Genomic DNA, 26119 nt, shown 5'->3' with positions numbered 1-26119 from the left:
AGATCACATACAGGTGGACTCTATTTGGGAAATAATCAGCTGTACTGGATTTTGTTGAGGAAAATAAGAATTTCTTTTCAATATATTTATATAGCTTATATATAGCCTATGTTTTAGAAAATATAGGCTACCCTTTGTTACTCTAAGATCTAATACAAAAAAAATATTACTTTAAAATTCAAAATAAGTTCAAGTGAGTAAATACTTTTGCAAGGCATTGTTCGGCTTTATATTTTTACATGATATATTTAGGTTCAAATTTCAAAAAGGCACAAAATTTGCTTGAGTTCTTAAAATAGGTACCCAGATTTTAAAGCTTTGTCAGCTTTTGCCTGTTCCAACTTGCTAAAGAAACAGTGAGACAAAATGATCCCTGAATGGAAAAGCAGCTGCCGAGAGCTCACTTGAGGACTAGATTGTTGTGTGATATGTCGAGGAACTGCCCAATGAGGAGCTGTGTTGTCTTACCTTGCTGTCTGGTGATTGGGCAGGACTAAGTTCACTACTCAGCATGGAGAGAGCGTTCCTGTCTGTCTCACTGCCTGGTGGGAACCCATAACATACAGTCACATACAAATGTGCTCAGTGATTAAACCTGCAGACAAACAATTAAAGCGCAGCAGCCAACAAAGCATCTGACAAGCAGCAGCTTAGGTTGGTTCAGTTGTTTATGGGTTAAATTACTCAGCAGTGCAGGACGGCATATTTTCACAGACACAGGAAGTGACTGGTAAAGGTTTCTATATCATTGTACTCTATTATACCATTTTAATTATTTTAAAATTCGTAATTGTCCGATTAAAGACTCATACCTGGACTGTAGTTGTAGATGTCATTGTCTCCTCCATAAGACAAGTTGCGGGTGAGGGTGCGGGGGTCGATTTTAGGTGGAGAGGTGGTGCTCGGGCAAAGAGAAAGCCTCCGTTGGAGCAAATTCTCCTCCTTCATCCTGACAACCTGCCCGTCCTTTGGTGAAGAAAAAAAAGATATAAAAAGCTAAGTGACTCAAACTTCCTCCTTTTCTAAATCTAAATCCTTGTGCTCTTCTATTCTTCTCCAACACTTACAAAGCCATACTGTACACGAACATGCCAGCCTGTTCACATAATGACACGGTGCATGGCGGTGACAAGCAGCTCAGACTGAGCACTACCAGAGTCAGGGACAGAAGGAAGCCTCTAACCCACTCCAGCTCATCTGTCTGCGCCGTTTCAAGGCCAAAATAATCAAAACACAACTGCCTGGAATTTAATGGCATTCAAACTGCTCAAGAAAAAAGACAAAACCCAAAACAAAACAAAAAAACAACACCTTTAAACCAAAAATTTCTATTGTTTGTTTGTTTTCAAAAATTCAACAGATAAATGACTTGCAGTTGATTTCAGATATCTGCAGACACCTTTACACTATCAGGTCTTTAAACCTGTATTCTAGCTTAATATGAGAAAGATATGTATCACGTCAGACAACATTTTTAACATTTAATGGCAAAATTCAAAGTCTTTAACACTCAAAAATAAACAAAGCAAACGATTATACAATAATTCTCCTCTACTTTTTTCCATACATGTTTATTTCTTTTCGTTCTGGAAATACAAGTCTGCATAATGCTTTCTATTATCTGATTGGATTCCTTTAACATTTTGCCATTTTAACTCCAATTTTGGTTATGTTCATGCTGAACCTGTATGCTTTTGATTCTGATCAATACAAACCATAATCGAATAATATAAACCTTTTAATCATAGAAATCATATAGTAGATTGAACATTAGTGGACTATGAGACTCATTTCATCTACTGTCACACTGACCGGTTTGTGAACTTCACTATAGTCGATAAAGGAAAATGTATAACAACACAACACAATGATGTTCTCTTATTCTGCTTTTCCTCTCTGCTGAGCTCGTCATTAAACTATTCATAGTACACAATTGGCGACTGCTGAGGCTCACAGCTGTTTCCAGGCAGGATCATTGCACTTCTTTCATTCAACAAGATCTAAGCTTGTTAAAGCAAATTAGAGGTAATTTTTTAAACAGTGAAGTTAATGCAGCATACCCGTTACAATCTGAACATGTGTGGAGAGCCATGCAACGCTCAGATCAATCAATCTATTCATTTCAAAGCAGATGACACCCTCTGCCTCCCTTAAATACAGAGCAACTGTCCTACACTCTGTAAAATAGAGAGAAAAGTTCAACAGAAATTTCATTCATACACTAATTCATCTTTTTAGCCTCCCACAGTATTCCACTGTGAAAACACTGCAGTGTACTAAATTCGTACACTTAGTTACTATTCTTGGTATAAAACCCTGCCTTCTAACAATGGCTCGTAAGTCTGAACCCTGAAACAGAAGGAAGAGCTGTTGAAATGTTCACCGTTCTAGTCTGCCCTGGCTCTACAAGTACATTCATGTGAATATTACAAATACAAAAAGCACAGTCACATCCTCATCACACCACTCCCCACCTCTCCGTGTTGTGCTCAATGCTTGGGTGACTCATTCTATAAACACTCTACCACTGCTTTCATGTCAAATGCTGCAGTATTTTCAGGTTTGGTTTTTATTATCCTCTCAATTAAATAAATCAATAAATCGATCAAAAACAATAATAATGAAAAGAGAGTCAGTTTAAATAGACCTTTATTTGTCTTTATGGGGCAGGTCTATAAATAGCTCTCTTCTACTGCAGTGCATACGTGCATGTGTAGTACAGAGCAGCCAGGAAAAGAACGGGAAGCTTTAGCATTACACAACAGGAGCACAATGGCAATCCCACCCTACAGAATCTAAGAGTTAAAACCCCTAATAGAGCAACAGTAGGTCTGATGATTACATAGAAAGCTGACAGCAGGGGGAAAAAACAAGCTCATCCTCATGGCTGAAAATCTGTGAATATCGCTAAGAAGTATAAACAAATAAAACCCAGAGATTATAAGGAACACATGACCTAACCTGAATGCAGCTGTGGGATGTCTAATGTGTTTGTTATTAATTTGATCGTAACAGTGTGCGCCTTCCAAGAATGGTATACAGATATAAATACATCTTTATCTCCAATGTGCCACAAAAAAACATAAAATACTCAAAATCCATTTTTTTCAGGAGTGAACTTCCAAGTTTTAATACCTTCCTAATGGTTTCAACAAGTTCAATTTCTTGTGTTTCAGTTTTGTTTTACTTCAACATTAGAATTAACATAAAGACAAAAAAATATATCATACAGATTTCCTAAAGAATTGACTAATATGGATAGATCATCATTTTACAGGATTACCTCTAAGTTATACACCTAAGTAAATATTTGTTTTAGGGCTGCAGCTAACGATTATTTTGCAAATAGAATAATCTGTTGATTATTTTTTCAATTAATAATCGGAAAGCAAAAGGTTCCTCAAAGAAGAATTTTTGTGCAATTAAACCAGGTAAAACTAAAACTTTTCAACTTCTGGACAAAGCATAATGAATGATCTTAAATATCTTAAATATAAAATGTTTATAATTTTTTTTTACAATTTTGCTATAATTACTGCTCTAAGTGTGTTGCTCTGTTACCTAAAGGCATGTTTTACAGTCTCTATACTCCAGTTAACGATTAATCGATTACTAAATTAGTTGATGATTATTTCAATAATCAATTAATCACAATTAGTCCAATTAATTGTTTCAGCCCTAATTTATTTAAATTGAAGTTTTTTCACTAAACGCAAAACAAAACCAGAATCACAGTCCAAAGCAAACAAGAGAAAATGTCCCATTTTCAATTAGTGGCTGATCGATATTCCAAAGCTTAAATGTTTTGGGGTTTTTTTAATCAAAGAAAAACATTTGTGTCCATATCAGCTATACCGTATTCATTTTCCCATTTTGGCACAAGGGTTTATAGAACAGTACCGAACATACATACATAAAATCAAACAAGAAAGATGGAGCTGGAAAGGTTAAGCTTACTCAGCAAGTACGCCTTTGCATCCAAAAGATAAAAATAGCAGTATTGTATGGTGATTTTCTGCTTTATACGGTAACAAAAAAAGCTCTGGATGTCATTAACACTTATGCAAGTTGGCCACTCAGTGGTAACTATATAGTCAGGCAGCACAAATAACTTAAAGATCAAACCCCATGTTTATGAAGAATCTATAAAAGGTCTGCAATGATTAAGATGCCCTGTACCTTCTCTGTTCTGAAGTTAAGTTATTAGTGACTATGACTGGTGATAAAAATGTAGAGATTTGCTCTTGTTTTTAAAAGGGCTGTGAAAAAAAAAGAAAAAAAAAAAAAGAAATGGAGCTATATCGTGATTTTCAACTTCAGATCATTCATTTCCTAAAATCGATTTAAAGATAAAACAAAAACCTAAAACAGTGAGGGGAAAATGGGCTACGTCTGCACTGCCACACTGGCAGATAGCGTTGCAGAGCCCTTTTGCTATGCGGTACAGCATCATTTCTGTAGTTGAGGCAGTCACAGTGGAATATGTGGACTGACTTAAACCCCAAACATCATAGATACCAAAAAAACTAAATGATCAATATCTTCTGATGAACTTCTACAGAACTTGCTTTTTTATCCAAACACTTAATTTTGATTTCTGGGAAATAACCCTAATGACCGCTAACTGACCCCTAGTTTTGATGGAAAGATTTTTCACTTCTGCACATCTCAATGTTAATTAAAAGCATTGATTCAACAAGGAAACACTCATTTTATCCAAGCTTTCACTTGACAAAAGTCTGTTAGAAACTAATGAGATGCATGGCACCCAGCCATACTACCTTTGCTTGATCATCACAGATGATCATAAAAAGATCAACATACGAGGCAAAGTAGGGTTTCACCCTCTTGGGAAAATATGTAACTGCCAAAATTTTCCTGGAAGCTAATTAAAATAATTATTAGTATAAACAAATATATTTCAAAACTCATTTTTCACCTTAATGATTACACAATGTCTTCATGACTCTGCTCAAGCTTTAGCATGTCAACCATTATAGATGCACTTCAGCTGTAGACATTAAAGTCGTAGGGAAGCGGCTGTTGCAACCGTTGCACTGCCGAATTCTTCTGAGTGGTGCCCGACTTTACACGAGTGTATAAAGTAAATGTGATTGGTCGATTATCGAGAGGGTGGGATTGTTGTGGTGGAAGGTTCGCAAGCAAGTCTGGTTGTGGCCATGTCTCGGAAGCATCTTGCTAACCAGTTAGCAACTTAGTGCTAGTATGTTCCCAATGGGAAATTACATTGTGACCAAGTAGCACTTAGCAACGACACTGTCAAGGAACGCTATGGACAGCGGAAACATGAGAGGGGAGGAGAGTTTTGTGTCAAAGGTCGTGGATGAGTCTCCTCCATCATACATTTTTTTTTAGAGGAGGAAATTGGGGATAAAGTTGTTGTGGAAGAGGACGCCAGGGCTGCAGAAGCTTAATTTTGTGTAGAAGGCTTACAGCCATACATGTTTGAGCCCTTGCCTCGCAATTCTGTTAGCTCTACGCCTGCCGAAGACACAAACGTCTATCCAAGAAAACTGGGGCATAACTCAATGGTAAAGTAAATGATTCTTCTTTCTTATTTCAATCGTTGCAAATATTAGCTGCAACATATGAATCAAGATGCTACGACCGAAAAAATGTGATTGACAGATGACCGTTGATATATGATTGTCTGAATTTGGTTGTACAAGCCGATGTATAACTAACTGGCCTGCATAAAATAACGAAAACCCCCCACAGATTTTAAGACAGGATTTTTTTTAAATAGAAATATTCTAACTTTTGGAAAAATATGGTCTGATAAAGAATACATTTATATACATGTTTTAGCCAGAATGATTTGAAATTTAAATATGACTTCCCTACGACTTTAAGGATGGTTAAATGGTAAATGGCCTGTACTTATAAAGTGCTTTTTCAAGTCAGGAGACTTGACCAAAGCTCATTACACTACATTCAGTCATCAACCCATTCACGCACAAACTCACACACTGATGGTGGCAAGCTACATTGTGGCCACAGCTGCCCTGGGGCTCAATGACAGAAGCGGGGCTGGCGTACAGTGGCACCACCAGGCCCTCTGACCGCCATCAATAGGCAATGCAGATGAAGTGTCTTCCCCAAGGACACAATGAAGCTGAAAAGCTGGAGCCGCTAAATTGGGTAATCTGGTCAAAATACGTTTTTTTTTTTTGTTCTAGTTAAAAATTCACCAACAAGCAGATATAGCCATTTCATGCAACACAAAAGTCTGTTTATGAAGTTAAAGAAAAAGGAGGAAAATAAAATGAATGCGTTTGTGCAAGAGCTCTTTTTTTGGCAGATCAGTAACTTGTTCTTATCTTCATGATTCTCTATCGTCATACCACTCACTGCTATTTGGCATCACCTAGAAACAGCTGGCGAGTCAAATCATCCAAAGTCAGACCTGACTTGCAGAAGTCATTCCCTCACTGTTAAAAAGGGCTCTATACTGTAAAAGTCTCATACACATTTTTTTGCCCCATGTTAACCTCTTTTTCCATTCACTTCATTTTTGCATCGTCCAAATGTAAAACAAAAGCAGTAACAAAGACACAGCAATTTCCAGGGTTATAAAACAACATCGTTCAGAAACATAGTGCAACAAATAAAAGAACCCAAAGCATATCTGTTACATATTAATTACCCATAAATATAGCAATAAGACAGTAATGATTTAAAAGTGCAAAAGTATTGCGATTGCTTGTATGCATAAATGAGCACTTACAGCAGAAATGAAAGAAAAAGTTAGACGATAACTACTTACTTTAGGTTCAAATAAGAAGCTCGCAGGAGGAACAGATGTGTCAACTTGAGATTAAGTGGTGCAACATCCGATTTTTACTATCATTAAGACATAAAGGATCCTAACAGGTACAAGACATCCTTACTAACTAAAGGGAAACATAACACAGGAGTTACTTCCAAGGAAAAAGAACATAAAAGCCACTGAATAAAACAAATGTATTAGGAAGATCCAATTCGTTTTGGTTGAACCCACATGGGACAGCAGCCATAAATGAGGGAGGATCAGGTTACATGAAAAAAAACAAGGATAAAATTAAACTGTTATTTTCCATGCTCAGAGCTTCCCTGACCTTCTTTCATTGCCATATTACATGAAGCTAAATAAGAACTCAACTCTTAGCACTCACTGTACACAGTGTAAAGTTGGTCAAACTAAGCTAACATTTGCTCAATCCACAATGCAATACTGTGCAGGTGCTGGGCTAATATTTACCCTGAGATACAAGCACCTTGTGGAAACTCTGTACAGCAACAACCCAAGACCAGTATGTAATACATATTCCTCTGCAGAAAAGTAGCTTTAAAAAATGGGGGAAAAAAACATAAAAGACAAAAACAAGTAGCTCCTTACCAATAGTCAGTGTGGAGGTGAAAGCACTTGACTTGCTGTCACAGGGAGCCTTTTTGTTTTTAGTAATCATTGCAGCACCTGGGACAGTTGGAGAAGAGGAGGGGTGGAAGGGAACACTGACATGTTCTAACCTGTAGGTTTTAATAAGCTTCCATGATCTGACTCTTGACAAATATCGGTCTCATTAAAGGTCAAACGAGTTTGGGTTGTAAAGCAAAGACTAAAGGTAGTACAATACCAGCAAATAACATCACAATTCAGCTTGAAAGGAGAAGCCTTTAGTAGAACATTTCTGTTAATAAATATATACCTGTATCTCCATATAAAACAGAGTAATGATCTGGATTCAACAGTTTACTGACCTGATTATTAGAATGTGATGACCACAAACAGGGAAGCTACAGAATCATGTTTAAACAACACATAGATTTCTCTCGACAACCCAAGAGTCATGCTGTGTTGTGGCAAAATGTTTGAGTTTTCTATAACTCTTCTGTAACTGGCTACATTTACATAATAGATTGGTCATCATCCAGCGAATGCACGGCTACTAAGAATTTATCTGTGTTGTTTCTTTTGTTTTAAAACAATGTTTTTGCTAAGCTTGACGCCTCCACTTGCATGGCAGGGTATACGGGTCATTTATGCCTTCAACAGAAGTATTGGATCAGTCAATGTGCTCAGCGTAGGTATCCTTATTGGAATGGAAAAAACTGAAGCGTTGCATCTCTACTAATACATTTACTAAGTGTATTTTTTTTATAAATTTTTTTTTAGGTCTTTAAATGCACACCAAAGTTTCAATAAATATGTATCATGAACAAATCCACTTGTAAAAGCCAATATAAATCCAAACTCCTCCAAATCCAACTATAATCCTAAATACATCTAGGATTATAATTTGCTCATTCAGATTTTTTTTTTTTTAGGAAAAGCATAAATAAATACAACTGTACACAGATTGTTTCTTTATGGGTTCATTAATTGTAGATACATCTTTATTTTGTTAAATATATTTTACAAAATATATTTCAGTCATTAATAATAATTAAAAAAATGGTGGCCTAGTGGTTAGAGCATAGAGCTTGGAAACCTGAGGTTGTGAGTTCAAAACTAGCTCCTACAAACTGCCAATCTGGATCCCTGAGCAAAGACCCTTAACCCCACACATGCCAAAAAAATGGCAGCCCACTCCTCCCCAAGGAGATGGATTAAATGCAGAGATTAAATTCCATTGTGCTGTACTTGTGACAGTGTAATGACAATAAAATGATGGGGGTAAAAAAATAAAAAGTGTGTGTGTGTGTGAAAGATTTTTGCAACAAAGGGAATAATTGTTGTTTCCCTGTATAGATAAAAGCAGATTACGATAAACAATATATATATATATATTTTTTTTACATTTTGTGTGAACAATTTCACTTAATGACACAAGAATAATCTCATGACAGTTCCAGTCTGGTCTAAGTTAAGCACAAGCGGGGTTTTGCAGTTAAAAAAACACAGCATATTTCATCCTAGAGTTGAGGGTAGGAGAGCTTTCCGATAGTGACCAAAAGCATCAGGCCATCAAGCTGTTCCAGGGAATAGATTAACTCTAGACACTCTCTCATCAATCCATTCATGCCCCACCATGTTAACCGCCCCCCCATCTGCAGAGACTAATGGCTGGTTACATGACCCAGATATACACCAATGGGATGCTGCCAGAAGCAGCTTCTAGGATAAACAATGGAGAATGATGTCTAGAGTAGCAAAAATAATGCTTACACAAGAACATTAGTTAACCTTCTACATAGAAGGTAATAATGGCAAAAATAAAATTGCATTTTTCTCTTTTTTTTTTTAAACAGAAATTGCTAAATTTAAACTTAGTCCATAAAAATAGCATATTAAAAAAACTGATTCCTGAAAATATGTAAAAAGATCAACAGCTACACCTTAAAGTAAAGGGAAGGTGGGTGGCTGTAACTTTAGAAAATACACAGAAGGTCTAATTTTGGGACATCCTGTCGGAGGGTATGTGGTTTGGTTGATCTATTCTGCTCTGTGGCATTACTGGCTTATTTCAAGAAACTTGCTTGAAAAAAAAAATCCTCTAACCATGCCTCAAATCTGACCCAATTAGAGGCCTGGCTCTTTGAAAACCTCCTGTCAGCCGAAATGTTGGTCAGTTCTTGCCTTTTAAATATGAACCAAACTCTGTGTTAACAGATTTCCCCCTATATTTTACTTATATATGGATACATTCTTTAAACACTTTAATTACTTTGTCAAAGTTTTTCAGTGATGGGAAGATGAAAAAAGACATGCACAAAAGATGTCCAGTCAGCTTCAGGTTAGATAAGCTAGAGACACAAGCTAACCTGGTACACAAAGTTCCTAAGAAAGGAACAAACTGTTAGACTTGTCCATGAGTAGAGACTGAAATGTGGGACTAAACCATATAGCCATCACCCTAAAGGTTTGGTTCCATTACAGAGTGTATGTTTCCAGTGGCATTTATGACATATGTATAACAAAAATCACACAAAACGTCATCAGCTAGTTAATGGCGTATTTAATTTTTCTATTGCAAATATTGGGATTAGAAATTTTAAAACTCCCAGATAAAAATTATTTAAAAAATACTAAAACACCATATTCAGATGGATCTAATGGCAGGTTTATATTCACAGACTACATTTGAATACGAGAGCAGGTCCCAAGACAAACTCCAGCCATGTTTGACCTGGTAAACAGACTGAGCCAGCTGGCTGTGTTTACGGCTGGAAGTGGGCCAGTGGTTGCTGTGTGTGAGAACCAGCCAACAGGAGGCCTTGCCAGGAGGAACTAAGGCAAAAAGGGGTCTGAGTGCTAAGGGCAGTCACTTTGAGAAAATTCAAATGCAGCAGAAGACAAGTTTACTTGTACTTGGAAACTGACACGTACAGGTATAACCTGGCAGACTCATGCAGACTCAATTTAAATTATCAAGAGACTGCAGTAATAAACTTAGTGAAGTGCAGCTCAGACTCTAGCATGTTTAAACACGTCTCCTCTGCAATTCATTTTCCACTCAACCACTAGCGATTATATAGTTGGGTTGAAGCAGAGCCGACAGTCCTTCACTACAATAAAGCCTCTGATAACTGGATTTTGAATAACAACAATGTACAAGGGCACAACACTTTCCACAAACTTAAGATTTTTTACAGATCACCATATAATAGTTGTAATAATAATAATTGTCTACTTACTGTCGTTTTCAAGCAAAACCCCATTTAATGTGATCTTAAAGCCATATAGAATTGAATAGTAGCTGTCTTTCATTTTCAAAAACTTTTAGAGGTTATACAGATCGAAAATGTTCTTTTATTTAATTCCTTATTCAGTTTATTTATATAGCACCAATTCACAACACGTCATCTCAAGGCACTTTACAGTTCACCAGATCATACCGTAAAATTCAAAAGTTTCTATCTATGGTAAACCAGTTGATTGCATCGACTCATTGACTCAAAGGCAATCCCTCACACTAAGCATGCTTGTAGTGACAGTGGAGAGGAAAAACTGCCTTTTAACACGAAGAAACCTACAGCAGAACCAGGCTCAGTGTGAGCGGCCATCTGCTGAGGCCGACTGGGGTTCAAGGAGACCGAAGCAGTGATATAAAAATCAACTGTAAAACATTCAAACCCAAGTTTGATCACTGCCATCATGTAACATATGCTGCAGAGGATCAGTTTAAAGCTGAGAGGAGGCTTTAAATCATATTCTAACATTAAGCATCAAGTCTGAAAGCTAAACAATGCATTAAAATTGTCCTTTGTTTCTTTAAATGAACAAATACCTTCCCACTACACAGAGGCTGTTCCAAAATTCTACCTTGCCCCACCAAAGGTAGAAAACAACATGTACCAGGTTGGGGTCCTTGTAAAAAGAAGACACAACTAAATCTCGTCAACCAACTGCACTTGTATGTATAGCTGGGTGAGTACCGTTAGTTAAGAAAACCATAATCCATACAAACGAAATACTTTATCTTAACTTAGCTGGTATGAGGTGTGGGCTGTATATCGAGCATGTTTGATGATTGTTCCTGTCTGGTCCCCTGGTTTTATTGTCTTTAACCACAGCTGTCATTATTTTTTTGTCTGACAGTAGCAGCATGTATGTGATAAAGTGTCAATTAGGCTGTAATCTGTCAATTCTGACAACCAACAAACCAACAAAATGCTGTGTTAAGCTCCTGTGTAGCCAAGGCCGTGCTGGTTTATATTGGTAGCCTCCAGTTGTTGGTTTGTTTTGCTTCCATCTACAATCTAACATAAATGTGACATTGAGTGAAAAAAGGCTCTATAGGTATAGACTGAATACATCTGCTTCAATGGATGGGGACCTTTTTTACATATCCAATCTATAAATTTCTTCAATATCGGGACCAAATTAGATATTAATACTGAATCGGTGCATCTTTATTAACAACCAGTAACAGAATTTTCATTTATTATCAGTTTTCCTTCTGGGGAGACAGCTGACTGCTGCAGAATTTATCTAAAAGATATCTCTAAAAAAACATGTACTGATTAATAAGGTTGTATATAGTGACTTTAAATTTAAAATGGAAGCCAATTATTCTATAACCAGGAGAGTAAAAAGCCTTGAGCAAATGTTTGCAACTCTTAAGTTTGAATACAACCTCCTGAGGCCATACTTCTGCAGTGAAGTGTTGACATCCAATTTGAACTTAATGACGTCTTGAAAGGGGGCGTACGTGACTAATCCCTTCTCTATCAAGACATCTTTGCTGAAGGACATTAAGGATGAGAAGGGATAAGAGGCAATTTACTTGATGAGTAGTAAGGTATTTACAAGGCAAGACCCTGTTCTGTGGTCTACCTGTTAGACAATATAGAGCAACAATAATTAAACAGATTGTTGTTTTAAATAATATCTTTATCTGCTTGAAATTAAATATGCTATCTACGCAGGAAACAGAAATGTTCTGCAAAAAAAGACTCTTTCTTGGGCTCGAAACGCCCCTTTTACATTTATGTTAAAAAATATATACATTTCTTGGTGTTTTCCTTTCCCGTTGTATGCTGAATTATACAATGCAGCTATGCAAATTAGATCCTCTCGCTCTATTCAAGTGGCTGCAGCAATCTGAGATGCCCTATTACATTATGACAAAGCCTTTTTATAGAATTGAAAACCCACAGCGGCAGAAATGGTATAAATAGGACATGGAGATTGAACCGAAAGAAAAAAAACAGAGAAAAATAAGAACGAGAAAAATTCAGCTTGTGTCTTACAGCTATTGGTGGTCCTAAGGATTTCCCTAAAGGGAAGGAGGATGGGGGGAGATCCTTTTGTCTAACTGTTAGTGAAACAGCAGTTATTAGGAAAGGGAGAAGGAGCTCAACAGTTATAAAACAGGCTGGTGAAGTTTGAAGAATAATAAAGAGACATCTTTAACTGTCAAAAATTCCCTTTCCTTAATGTTGCTGAAATATAGCAGTTCTGCACCTATAGATGACTTTGTAGAAACTAGGTTTTACGCTTTGCCTAGATTTACTGTTATGTTAAATGAATAATTATGTAAGATTGTGATAAAAAAAAAAAAAAAACAGGAGTGAAGGTACCATATCCTTGTGGTTAGTGCAAAGGAAAATCTTTATGTTATATATAAGCTGTTGCTATGACCCTTAAAGGAAATTCCATGATCCACCAAACCTCAAGCCGTTGATAAACAGGAAACTGCTGAGAGACAAGTGTCAATGTTATGCGTGAAGCAATCACTCTTTTTACAGAGCACTGTTATTGGCTGCTCCCTACAAAAAAAAACAGTAAAATCCCTTCTGGAAAATGGTTCATGGCTGCATAGAGAAGGCAAATGTCAAGTCAAAGAGAGGCATCAAAGACCACTGGATCAATTGAGAGCAAATTCATACCAAAAAGAAAAAAAGGAAGCAAAGTAGTTAAAAGGGCTGTAGCGTTACGGTCAGTTAACAGGCTGAAAATAAATGCTTGTTACCGCTTCAGGCAAAATACCTAAGTACAGTGTTCCTCATCTTAAACAAAACAAGATCTGCCATACAAATCCTCTCCTTGGCCATTGCTAATACAATGGAAAGAGATTCACTCTGACAGTATAAGTGCATTACATTCATAAACTCTAATATATTTGTTTGGAGCAAAAAGCTAATCCAAGAACTTGATTAGAATTAGAAAACCATTTAAAAAATGAAACTGGGTCCTCTACTAATTTACAGAACAAAGAAAAAGCTGCATTTGGACAATGTAAGCAAACCCAAATACTACATGTCACAGAATCAAACTTCTTTGCAGTATTGGGGGGAAAAAACACCAAAACTCCCAGAATTGAGGAAGAACTTAGCTGTGGTCGAGTTATTTGAGGTAACGCCTAGAGCAGAGGCGTCTGTTAAAAGCAGCTCCTAGTCTACCTGTTTACTTACAATGGTTCAGATTCTCTGCAAAACTTATCACGCTGCCTGTCTGTCAAATGACACAGCCTGTCAATTATAACTTCTAGAGATTAATAGAAAGCATTTACTGTTACAGAGAGATCCTGCACCTGACCGCTAGGTATGCTAACGTTAAAGCAAATTAAACATGTTTTAATTGTACCTAGCTCTGAAAACAGCTTCAGTTTTATTTCTTAGTAGGGTTGTCAAAAGTATCGATACTCAAAAAAGTATCGATACTGAAACGTTGTATCCGGATACAATACTCATTTTCAAAAGTATCGATACAGTGCTACCACCAGTGGCACCTAAACAGTCATTCATCTAAAGTGCAGAATAGAGGAAATGTACTTACTGAACACTGTGTGATTGAATAATTCTACGCACTTTTCAGTTTCAGACTTTTTTTTGTAACAGGTGCAGCTGCTGAGAATTATTTTTGTTTCTTAACCGGTTTGGCTAGTGTCATTGCTATGTGTGCAAAGTTTTTTATCAAGCTTGCTTAATACTGTGCACTGCAAACAACCTCAAAATATTGTTCTTATTGTTTATTGTATTTATTTTTTGCATTTTAATTATTAATCAAAAATATTTCTGTTGAAATTTGGAGTTTTTATCCTTGTGGTATCGAAAATGGTATCGAGTATCGAATATTTTCCTTAATATCGGTATCGAGTTGAAAAGTTTAGTATCGTGACAACCCTATTTCTTAGAATCTACACTAAAAGTTTATTTACAGCAATGCAGCAGAAAGTGCATATTTTTTTCCTAATATAACGGAATTAAATAAAGAAAAGCACAACATGACAGCTTTCCGTATGCAAGTTATACAAGGAGGTCCTGGATCCCACATACATTTAGATTTTACAGATATAAAAACAAAAGCAGAAAATATAACAGACTAGTGAACAGAGCACATAAAAACCGAGCTAGATAGCAAAAAAAAAAAAAAAACATTATCTACCAATAGAGAACAACCCTATCATCCTAATGCCCAGCGGTTCTTCTTTCTACCTTATAAGAATTTCACATTTACAAATAAGGTAAATACAGTTAGGAACATAAGTACTTGAACACCCTGTTATTTTGCAAGTTCTCCCGCTTAGAAATCATGGAGGGGTCTGAAATTGTCATTGTATGTGCATGTCCACTGTGAGAGATATAATCTAAAAAAAAGGCGTCATAAATATACAAAATTCTCTGCAGTAAGCACACATTCTGTGCACCTCTATTATAGATTAGAAAGCAAAATAAATGAATGATATTATCATAAAATTGTGACTTTTCAGCTGTAAATATTAAATTAAAAATAATATTTTAACACCTTAATAAATAACAAACTGCAATATTTTACATATGTATATCATACCAGGCCATTTCTAATACATGGAAATTTTTGTTTTAGGATTAATTATGAATTGAATGCAATTGTAGCTGTATATTTCCATCTATGTATAAAACCTTTTGTATGCATTTTGCTGTAATTGGAGAGGGCTAGGGGGGTTCATAGAATGCGCTGGAGAAAGAAAAAAAAAATCACAGGACATTTTTAAACTTTTGACACACAAAGGGAGCAGGGTTTCTGTTAAATTTACTGCTTGAAGGCCAAAGAGATAAGGCGTTTCTGCCGACAGTAAGGCAGCTCAGTATTAAATGCTACACCTGCTGTGTTATTATTGCACACAATCTGAAAGCCCACGCTGGGCATTTAACAAGAGAAATGATAAGAAGTCAGTGTCCTGGGCTGTATCTGTGGAAAACTTCTTTCTGGTTAATAAGTAAGCTGCTATTAAATCTCTTGCCTTTTACAAGGTTAGGCAGATCAGCTCCACTTTACATACCTTAAGCAGAATTTTATTTTTTTTTTCTTTTTCTTTCAATAAAAGCAGGTTTATAAATTTAGAAACATGAGGATCATTGTAATGTTATGATAAACTACTCTAAACCACAATGAAACTATCGAACAAAATGAGGATCCTTTAAAAAAAAAAAACATATCCACTGTGTGAAAATTATGCAAAATGTTTCAAATACTGTCCAAGCTGCTCAGTAAGCTGTGCAATAAAAAAGCAAACAGTGTCATCAGCAGTTACAAGAAGGAACAATATTTGTTTCACCTTCATCAGAGCTGTATTTAACATCAGCATGTAGTCAATACTCTACTTCAGTTTCTCTATAAAGTACCAGTCAGCAGCAACTGTCCTTGTGAAACCCTGAAGATTCACTCCCTTCTAACCAAACGGATTCAGACACACCCTGTAAGCTGCTGATCTCAGACCTGCCAAACTGTTCCACTCTTGTAAAGCCTAGCTGTGCAACATCTTTACAACACTGACATAAGACTTGTCCTGATAGAAGTGAAGTGTACACAGACAACAAAAAGAAGGGATTGCTTTATTTTTTTTAATTGCAAAGTCGTGCAATGATCTTTTCTTAAATTAAAGAAAGTCTGTACTGTCAGCTAAGAGACGTGCCCTGGTTGTCTCTCCTGCTCAGGGAGTCAGATGTCCCTCCAGGCACCAATGAGTATAAATGAGCTTCAATTTGAGTCATATTTGAATCTAAAAGTAGACTGATCACTGTGTGAACATTCAGTTCACAAACTGCGTATAAATCATCTTTAACCGTATTGCTGAATTCCTCCATGCATATCGGCTCATTGGAAAATGCAAACGGAGACCGCCAATTTAAAGGGGAATTTACATAAATAATTAAATAAAAAGGGCCCTTCTCCCCCAGGGAGACGAGATCAGCTTACCTTTCACCTGAACTGCAGGAGCAACAGCATCCAGAGGCCTGAGTTGGAGCCACCTGTCTTACCTGCAGAGGTAGAAAAGTGAGAATAAGGTTTCACTTTAACTCTGACAGTACAAACGAACAGAAACGGCCTCACCCCTGCCGTTTCTCCTTTTACCTCGCTCCTCCTGTTCACAGCACTGTGCTAAAGCCCCACCTAGTTCAATCTCAGGGAACTACCAACATCTACTGGTTTTCTCACATACACACAACCTTTCAAGTCTATCAAAGTCTGTACTATAATTCATGATATAATGGCAGGGAGACAGACACTGAATCCAAGCCGTGATCTCTGCTTCTGCAGAGCTGTCAGTATGAAACCACCAAAAATGTCACTCCATTAAGTTCACATAAAAAGCCAGGAGTATTTTTTGATGTACAAAGAAATGTGAGAGTGCTCTGATCACTTCAACAAAATATGTTGTTACTGGACTGTGGTGAAACAGTTTATAAATACATACATACCAGAGAAACTACCAAGGAGCATCAGAGGCTTGTGCAGACTTTGCACACATCATAGGATGCCTTTTTGATTAGCACAAGGAGTTCGGTGTGAATGCGGCAAGATAATTATTTAGAAAAAAAAGAACAAATCTACAAAGCCAGATCGGTTACAGGCTAAAATGAACAGTACAGAAGTTTCTGTGAACAAATACCTTAGAAGTACCTTAGAAGACAGGTAAGAAATTTATTATCTTGGTAACTGCTACAGACCCACAACATACTACTGTTTTGAATATAAATATTGTTATATGCAAACTGGTTCACATAACACTTCTGTGAAGAACTTTGATGTTAGCGCCAAATGGGTCTACACAATAGTGGCAGCATCCAAACAGTCCTGTCAACTTCAAAAATATCCTGAATAAATACATTGTAAAACCTAAGCCCTAGAAACTGATCACAGAAACTACATTTAAAAAATCACTCTTTTTGTTTATGTTGTCACATCTACTGTGAATTTAATCCAAAGTAAGTGCTAACAAGGCAAAGTCCAAAAATGTATCTGGACATTTAATAAGAGATTAACCATTTAGATAGAAATAGATCAATATTTGCTTAATGGGTTAAAGTCGCAACAGTCTTAGTTTTAAAATAAACTAAATCATACAGAGGAACAAATAAAAAATACAGTTGTAGTAAAACGGAGGTGACAGTTTATGAGTCACTAATGTCTTGCTACGAGCGTAGTCTTCCATCACTTTTCTTAACTGCATAGTGTGTTGCATAATGTGCAAAACTTTGCTACATTTAGACTGTTTACACCCTTTAAAACTTGTGATAGGTTTTATTTCCTACTTCAGACAGGGAATGCTGTTTTACTACCAAGAGCGTGCAGAGCTCTTGTGACACAACAATATCTTAGGTCTAGAACTTTTTGGAAACCAACTTTTATTTTTTATCTTTTATGGCAGAATTGAAGTTGTTAATCATATGGTAGGGAATTTCACAACTTAGCATGGATCTGAAGTATCATACGACAGAAAGCGAAGGCTGACTCGTATAAACCAGTCCTAGCTTGGGCTATAACCTGGAAAATTAACAGCTGTAAAATGGATAAGGAAGTTGTGAAGAACTTCCCAATCTGTGCCTTAGCTCCTACAGTATCTCTGAGCAAAAGAGGAAGTAATAACAGTGAAGCATGTTTAACCCAAATACGAAGTTAATTAAAAGAAAAAAAACTGACTGAGCCTTTGGGACAAACAACACAAACACAAGGAAATGAAGATGGAGATGGACAGATCATAAACAGAGAGCAAAACTATTACAAAAGTATCGTTAAAAGTAGATATAAATCATTCTTCCTTTTTTCTTAAAATAATAAACAAAGCATAAATTGTGCATGTACAAAGTATGCAAACTAGAGGAAGGGAAACCATGACCCAGAAAGAGACAGAGTTTAAGTGGAAGGCTGCCATAGCTACAGAAGCACCAACACTCTTCTCGCTGTCCCACATTTCCTCACTTAACTTATTTTCACACGCTTCATATAAGCAGCAGTTAACAGCAGTAACCCAGAAAGTTGGAAATACTGAGACTATGGGGATAGCTGAAACACTGTCCTTCATTTTGTGTAAAAAGCGCTCAGCATGCTTTTCTTCAAGCATACAATTCAGCAACATTTGCATAAGAGTGCTGTGAGTTTATCAACTACAACAATAGAATGCCAAGAGCCATAATGTGGGGGTTTAGGCTTTTCTAGAGACTTTTATTCATCCTGGACATGAGATCCCTAAAAAAAAAGGTAACCAGGAGTAAGAGTAAAGAAAAGGAAAACTAAATTTGTTTATCTTTGTTTCTCTTTCAGGTTAATGGGACAACTCAGCATATTACCAACTGCTTAAGTGATGAACTAGCCTGTTACCGCAACTTTACTACAACTTCTATGTACTGCAAAGCTTTCGATATAAGGTACCTTCCAAAGAAGGGTTCGGCATTTATTAAGGTGGCTAAATTTCAGACTTTTAGGAGCTTTTAAATATTACTGTGTTCTCTATGTAAGACCTGTATACATTACAAAAGTGGGTGCATAACCTCGTTCTGGCAGGTACAAACATTTGACACCAGCCTGCTGCCTCAAAACTTGGTATAAGAAGCAAAACTCCTCAGGTACCATTTGGCTAAGAGCCAGCTCACACATTAGATAAGATGTTTCGAGATTTCCAAAAAAGAAAAAAAAAAAGCCAGGCAACAGATCTGTTGTGACAAGAGAGTCTGAATTATGAGTAAATATGGTTTTCCTCTTGATTCGTTTAGTGGTTTAAATTTTTGACTACAATGTGGAGGACCTGCGTTCGAAACCCTGCTGCATCAGGAAGGGGATGGCAGAGAACCTTCAGTATAAGATTAAATTCAAGCAGTTCTGACCTCAAAGGAAACCAAAAAGTAAACTGGTTGGTTAGCAAATATTGCTGTATCTTTATTCAAAAGTCCGGGAATATCTAAGGCTATGTTCACACCGCAGGCCTTGATGCTCAATGCCGATTTTTTTTGTGAAATCTGATTTTTTTGCGTTGCCGTTCACATTTAAAAATATATGCGACTTGTATGTGATCTCCTGTGTGAACTGCATTCATACAACGCAAGTGTCCCACTTGCGCAATTAGAGGACGCAATGACATCACAGGCCAGCATGCTGTGTTTACGGAAGTAAACATGGATGGTAGTGCCGGAGCGCATCTAGCGGTCTTTCCCAACCATAAAAACAATCTTTTCAAGATGGTTAAACATAAATACTGCTCTCCCTTTATCGTCAGCCATGTTTGTTGTTTTTCTTGCCACTTCTTCATAGCAAGACCCAGAATAGTGACCTTTGTCGGGTATTAATCTCGTTCAGGTCGGATGAATGCCACCTTACCATTCAGACACAGGTCGCATTTGAAAAGATCAGATTCGTATCGGATTCAGGACCACATAGGCAAGTGGCCTGGGTCGGATTGGAAAAAATCGGATCTGTGTTGTTCAGACAACCAAGAAAAGATCAGATACAGGTTGCATATGAGCCAAAAAAAATCAGATGTGGGTTACTTCAGGCTGCAGTGTGAACATAGCCTACTCTGTGGGCCTAAAATTGAGATGATTACACTTAATTTTTAAAGGTACCCAGGTAAATTTGTCGATTCTCCAATCCCTAATTTCCATGTTTGTTTCCGTTTAGATTTTCCCTAATTATTATTCTTTCATATGGTGGGCCCTCCTTGTGATGTAAGACAAACATCTTATTTTAAAAAGTTGATCCTAAACAGGTTAAATTTCTTTCTTCATTGATGCTTCCATGAGAGGCAGGTAGAGTAGGTACTAAGGTTGGTTCACTGCAGGATGGGGTTTTTGAACTACAGCATGAATGATGTGGTTACCTGGTAGATAGAAAAACATTGATGTGTAGCGGAAGTCCATTACTAAACCAGACAAGAGCTCACTGTGGATGAGGAGGAAAACAAGAGGCCCAGGTGGCAGCAGATACCAGCAATGATTCCAAGGGGAGAGTCCCACAGAGACTAGATCAAACCATTCTCTATATCGCAAACCCCTGTGGTCCCACATTAGCAATTGGGATGACACATATAGTGTTTGTGTGTTTCAGTCACAAGGCAGAACACTTTAGACCTTTTTAAAAAAGTTTCTGTGGTATGGTTGCAAAGACCAGCACCATTTTGACCTTTTTACAAATCAAGTACTTCAGCTGAACATGTTTCACAATGATTTGCAATTTTCAGTCAAGTTGACAATTCAACAATAGCCAGTTAAAGCACAGGCATTGGTAATTATGAATGCTAAAGTCAGCTACTAGCTCAAACCTCTTTTTCAAGTAATAAATACCGTTAATAAAGAACTTTCAATAACTCTCTCTTTTTTCTCTGCATTCATTTTTGTAGGATGCCATTGTAACATAAAGGTTAGTGGCCTGTCCCTCTTGAGAAACAAGACATGTGTTGGATGGCTAAAAAAACAATTTTAGCAGGGGGGGAGATGGTCAGATGATGATCCCATGCTGTGGAAAGCAGCCAGGTTCTGAAACTGAAGAACGATCTCAAAGGTTAAAGAAATGCTTTGCTGTCTTAGAGCTGCTTGTCATACACAGCTAAACCTCGGAGTCATAGTTTCCGCTTAGCAGAATATTTAAGTGTCAGTCTTTCCTCCAGAACAAGTATTTTAATCATTCAACATGGAGTCTACATTCTCATAAATGCAATTAATTTTCTAAAAATGCAAAGCTGAAAATATACATAACCGGTTTGGAAGGTCAGTCATGTCATCATTTGAAAAAATCCACAGCCAGATGACCAAAATTAGGGTTAATCTGATTCTGAACACAGCACCACCATGACCCTCCAAATGAGGTTTTAAAAGGCTGATGACGTAAATCTCCCGGGTTATTTCATAATAAATCATAGTTGAAGTATTAAAAAAAAAAAAAAAAAAAAAAACAGGCCTGCTCTAATCTCAACAAAGACACTGCACGTTATCTCACAAAGTAGTAGATTATTACTGCTTCACGGGATGTGTGCAAAGGGCTGGACCGAAATATGAATTTAACAAAAACAAAACAAGGAAGTCAAGATCAGATATTCACACAAATCTATAATGGATTCTTTCCACACTGTAACTGGGCATAGATTACTTTGTGTAGGGTAAGAAAACATCACAAAGTTAGTCCAAAATGTTAAAAGGTGGACGATCCTCACAAGTTTTAAGAGTTTTTTTTTAAGCTAAATGACCCTGAATAAAAATACAACTGAATGTTACAATATTTAGAAAGAAAAATGAAACAGCTTTGTATTACAGGAACCAATTATTTTTAATATAAACAAGACAGCAACAATTATTCCTACTTCCACTAAAATACATGAACACATTATTACAATTACAGGGATCAATAACTTTTATTCAATGCTTTAATGTAAATGCATAAAATTGATAAATGTGTTAATTCACAAAATATTGTATATGCATCAATTCTGCTCTTAATACTTCAACTAGTTTAACTAATAGTTAACAGCAAGAAGAATCCTGTCACTCCAGCACTTCCTCTGGCATTTCATGAAAAGGAAACGTAAACGAAATAAATTTTACACCCAAAAGATAATGCAGTTTTCCATATAAAACCATGTTACGTTTTGGTTCTTATAACATGTCTAGTCCTAACAGAAGCTAAAAACAAAAATACACTATGCCTACAAAAGAAGATTGGTGAAAAGGCATGAAGTACAACCTTCCTGGTAGTCTCAAATAGCTCTTTCTTTATAGTTAACCGAGAAGTATGATGATGAATGCATCATAAGATATTAATTGTCATAGTTCAACAGCAATTCTGCAACTGAAGATAATTTTTTCAATCTAATCGGGTGTTCATTGAATTTTTAAGAAAAATATAGAAATAATAATAAATACTATTAAAAATGTATCTAAATTCTGTTCAATTGAAATCATTATGTAAAGGGTTTGTTTTTATTATTGTAATAACATAGGATAGTGTCAACAAGAAGGCAACGGACAAGTGGGGCAAAAGTATTCCAAGAAGCTACTGAAGCATAAAACATGATATTAGAATGTTTAATTAATCTGTTGATTATTTTTTTGATTAATAATCAGCTGGCAAAAGATTCATTAAAAGAGACTTTTCATTAAATAAAACCAGATGAAACTAAAGCTTTTCCACTTGATGAGTTCTGGGTGGAGCATATTGACTGGCGAAAAAGATTTTTTTTTTTATCATTACAGCTCTAGAGTCTCTACACTCCAGTTAACAATTAATCGATTACTAAATTATTTCAATAAATCGATTGAACACTATTAATTCGAATAATAATTTCAGCCCTAGACATCATAAAAAATTTATCATAAGTAGTCGACTATTAAAGTAATCTTTAGCTGTGGCCAGAAGGTACTATGAGTTCTATGATGCTGAAAACTGTAAGAGAATTATGGAACTTAATAAACAAAATAGAATCAATCAATCTCACATTATTTGTTCATATCAGACGAGTAGGGAAGTTATTGTGTTTGTAATGTAATGTGTGCATTCAAGTGTAAATGGTTCAGGTTCTCTGATTTGCAACACTATATTGTTTGCTCAATAAAAACCATCAGGAAATATTTTTAAATACTGTGCAAATACAACATGGATCACAGCTCTGGTTAGATTGTAAAAGAAACAACAATAAAATGCAGAATTCTTTGAGTACTGATTTCATGAATTGTTATTTTTCATCGTTTTGGAACAAGACACTTATTGGGAAAGAAAATTGGATTCAAATGGAAATGGGTGGAATTCAGAAAAATGAAAATGAGAGAAGCTGATTTTCTAGAGCCCAGGTTCATAGCCGTAGCATTTTTATTTTTTTTTTTTCCCAACTCATTTGTAAAGCTTTACTTAATCTCAAATAATGCTAAACTTTTTGGCTCACTTGGGCAGATTTTCTTTCTGATAAAAGAAGATATTTTATGACAAATGGACCTAGTTCCAGTAGCAAAGGCTCCCTAGAGCTATACAGTAATGCTGAATAAGACAAATCTGCAGAGGAGGGACATCTTGGCTCAGTAAAGCCTGTTAAAGTATATTTGCTCTCCCAAAGTAGTGAGATGGCTCTTCTGTATGGACCATATTAGTGTAGATTCCCTGCCTCGATATCAGGGAAAGCAATTCCATCTCAGGGGAGCTGAAGAAGCACACAGCCACTTATATAACCAGAAGTAGCGTTTTCACTGAGAAGAGAAGTCACGCTCACGCACCTTTTTTAAAGGCTCTATTTATCATTTCAAAACACAATAAATATTTAATTTTCTTTATTAAAGAAGAGAAAGGTCTTATTTTCAATTTTTGATACTATTTTTTCAGTTATTTATGGTGTAGAAAATAAATGAAACAGTGTTTTACACATGTGAAAGGTTGTCTTTGCATTAGCTAGGAATTAATTAAACCCCTACACAGCCAGGACACCCCAAGTTGTTGAGCTACAATCTAAAAAGCAGTTTCTAATTTATGGTATTCCTGCAGCAACGAGAAGCTGATGTTTTAATAAATAAAAAAGCTCTCTCCACCCACGGATTCTGAAACAGCACTTCAAACTCTCCACCTCCTTTTTGTCTTCATTTCATTCACTACAACCCTCTCACTACTTGTCATTCACAGGCAGAGCAAAGCCATGGTTCTACTTGATAGGCTTATGGTCCAACACCATTATATATCCCCACCTTATTAGGGCAAGGCAGACAGTCACATGGCACAAGCAGACATTAGGTGTTTACAAATCTGCACTGCTTAAGCCAAGTTGTAAAAACTGTAATAGATGTTTAATTGTCTGGTTATTGAACATCTACCCTATCTGAAGACCAATTACACTGATACTATTTAAGGTAGCACAGACTTAGAGGAATCTGATATGCAAATAAGAATAGAGTATGTTGTCAATGATTTAATGACCCACTTCCACTGGTCACACAATATTTATGACCTTGAAATGCTTTCCGCTCCCATCTCAGATATCGACCGCCTGACCTTTTGCAGATATAACACAAACTCATGACTGACGCCTCTCTAAAGGAGACTAACATTAAAGGGTAGACATTTATTTCCCTCTAAATAACCTTTAGAAACCGGAAAATAAAAATGCAGAACTCCGGACAGAAAGACAAAGTGTTCATAACCAGTTTTTTTCTCTTGTTCTGCAGCAATTTTCCAGATATCACCTAAAATCTCACTTCCATCACTCTGGTAATCGTTTCCTCCTGCGACAACTACCCTCCACCTGAGTTCTGCAGCTTAAGTGATACATTTCAACAAGAGAAGCTTGCACTCGATTTTAGCTATTTTTCTATCCTTTTTTTAATGGTTTATTAAACAAGAACTATGTGTAAAAAAATATTTAAAAGATGCTTCACATCAGATTTAGCTTAGGCTGGATTCTAATAGATCCAGAAACTAGATTGCAGGGTAGGATAATAACGGTTTTACAAAATTAAAGCACTGATAAACTGCTAGTTTAAAAGTAACAATGATTTCTAGTGCTGCAATGTCTCAAAATGTCTTAAACATTAGTTTATCTGTATTTCAAATTTAATAGAAATAGAATAAACCTCTGTCAAATTTAAGAGTTCTCTGTCTCCTTTTTGTTATTCTGTAATCTGCAGAGCAACATAAGAGAACAAAACTATATTAGCTGCTTAATTAGGTAACTAACAACTTAAAGAGATAATACATATATTCCCAGACTTTTATTTATTTATTTTATCTAGAGTTGTGTTATTCATAAAGACATGTTTGGTTCATATTTTGGATTTTGATGAAGGCAAAATTAGTTAAAGAACATCAGACAAATGTGTGGTGATTATACAGGATGTTGTATCTTTTTGCTACTCTGCTGCTAATTAGTTTGTCAAATTAAATTACATTTTTAATAAAATATGTACTCTTATAATGCCATTCCTTTAGTTTTGTGTCTTTGTACCAAATATTTCCAAGCAGTTTGATTTGTTTTTTGCTGAAATCAGGAAAAATATGCAGTTTTCTTTCAGCCATTATTATTTCAGGCTTTACTAAACAACAAGTGGGGGAGAGGCAGTACTGAGCCACTCAATGCTTACAGAAAAAAGAACACTGAAGACAAGCTTGTTTTTTTTGTTTTGTTTTTTTTTTCGATTATCTAATTACAAAACCTTACAAAACCCTAAGAATTGATTTTTTTTCACTCAAAATATTAATCATATCTGATCCTTATTATTTACTCGTTAAAGCAGCTTTAGGTTTTACTATATTGAAAAAGATTCCAATGCTATTTCTGACTATACCTAAGATTTTTTCTGAATACTTAGAACAGCTGGGTTTGTGATACTATTTCAAACACAAACATTGAAGCAGATGAAATGTGGGTAACATGTCATATCAAGGCCAAAAAACAATGTCTTCGCATTTTTGTTGTATTTAATAAAAGTATATCTTTATATAAAGGGCTCA

At 36.1% G+C, this 26119-nt stretch overlaps 1 protein-coding gene across 3 annotated transcripts in view; it reads right to left on the bottom strand.

The window, feature by feature from the left end:
• Window positions 1–26119, bottom strand: part of LOC107089483 (oxysterol-binding protein-related protein 5-like) — a 47747-nt gene that overhangs the window by 19498 nt on the left and 2130 nt on the right. Inside the window, exons 2-4 of one of the 3 annotated variants that reach the window (XM_015382301.1) lie at window positions 16628–16689; window positions 813–966; window positions 469–542 (exon numbers count right to left, since the gene is read on the bottom strand). In XM_015382301.1, the coding sequence (XP_015237787.1) occupies window positions 469–542; window positions 813–948 (210 nt within the window). In that variant the 5' untranslated portion in view covers window positions 949–966; window positions 16628–16689. The remainder of the gene's footprint in view (window positions 1–468; window positions 543–812; window positions 967–16627; window positions 16690–26119) is intronic. The other 2 variants (XM_015382304.1, XM_015382302.1) reach the window with 2 other exon arrangements.

This window comes from Cyprinodon variegatus, unplaced genomic scaffold (assembly GCF_000732505.1).
Source record: "Cyprinodon variegatus isolate N-32 unplaced genomic scaffold, C_variegatus-1.0 Scaffold254, whole genome shotgun sequence".
Classification (NCBI taxonomy): domain Eukaryota; kingdom Metazoa; phylum Chordata; class Actinopteri; order Cyprinodontiformes; family Cyprinodontidae; genus Cyprinodon; species Cyprinodon variegatus.
This window is presented reverse-complemented; position numbering and strand designations above follow the sequence as displayed.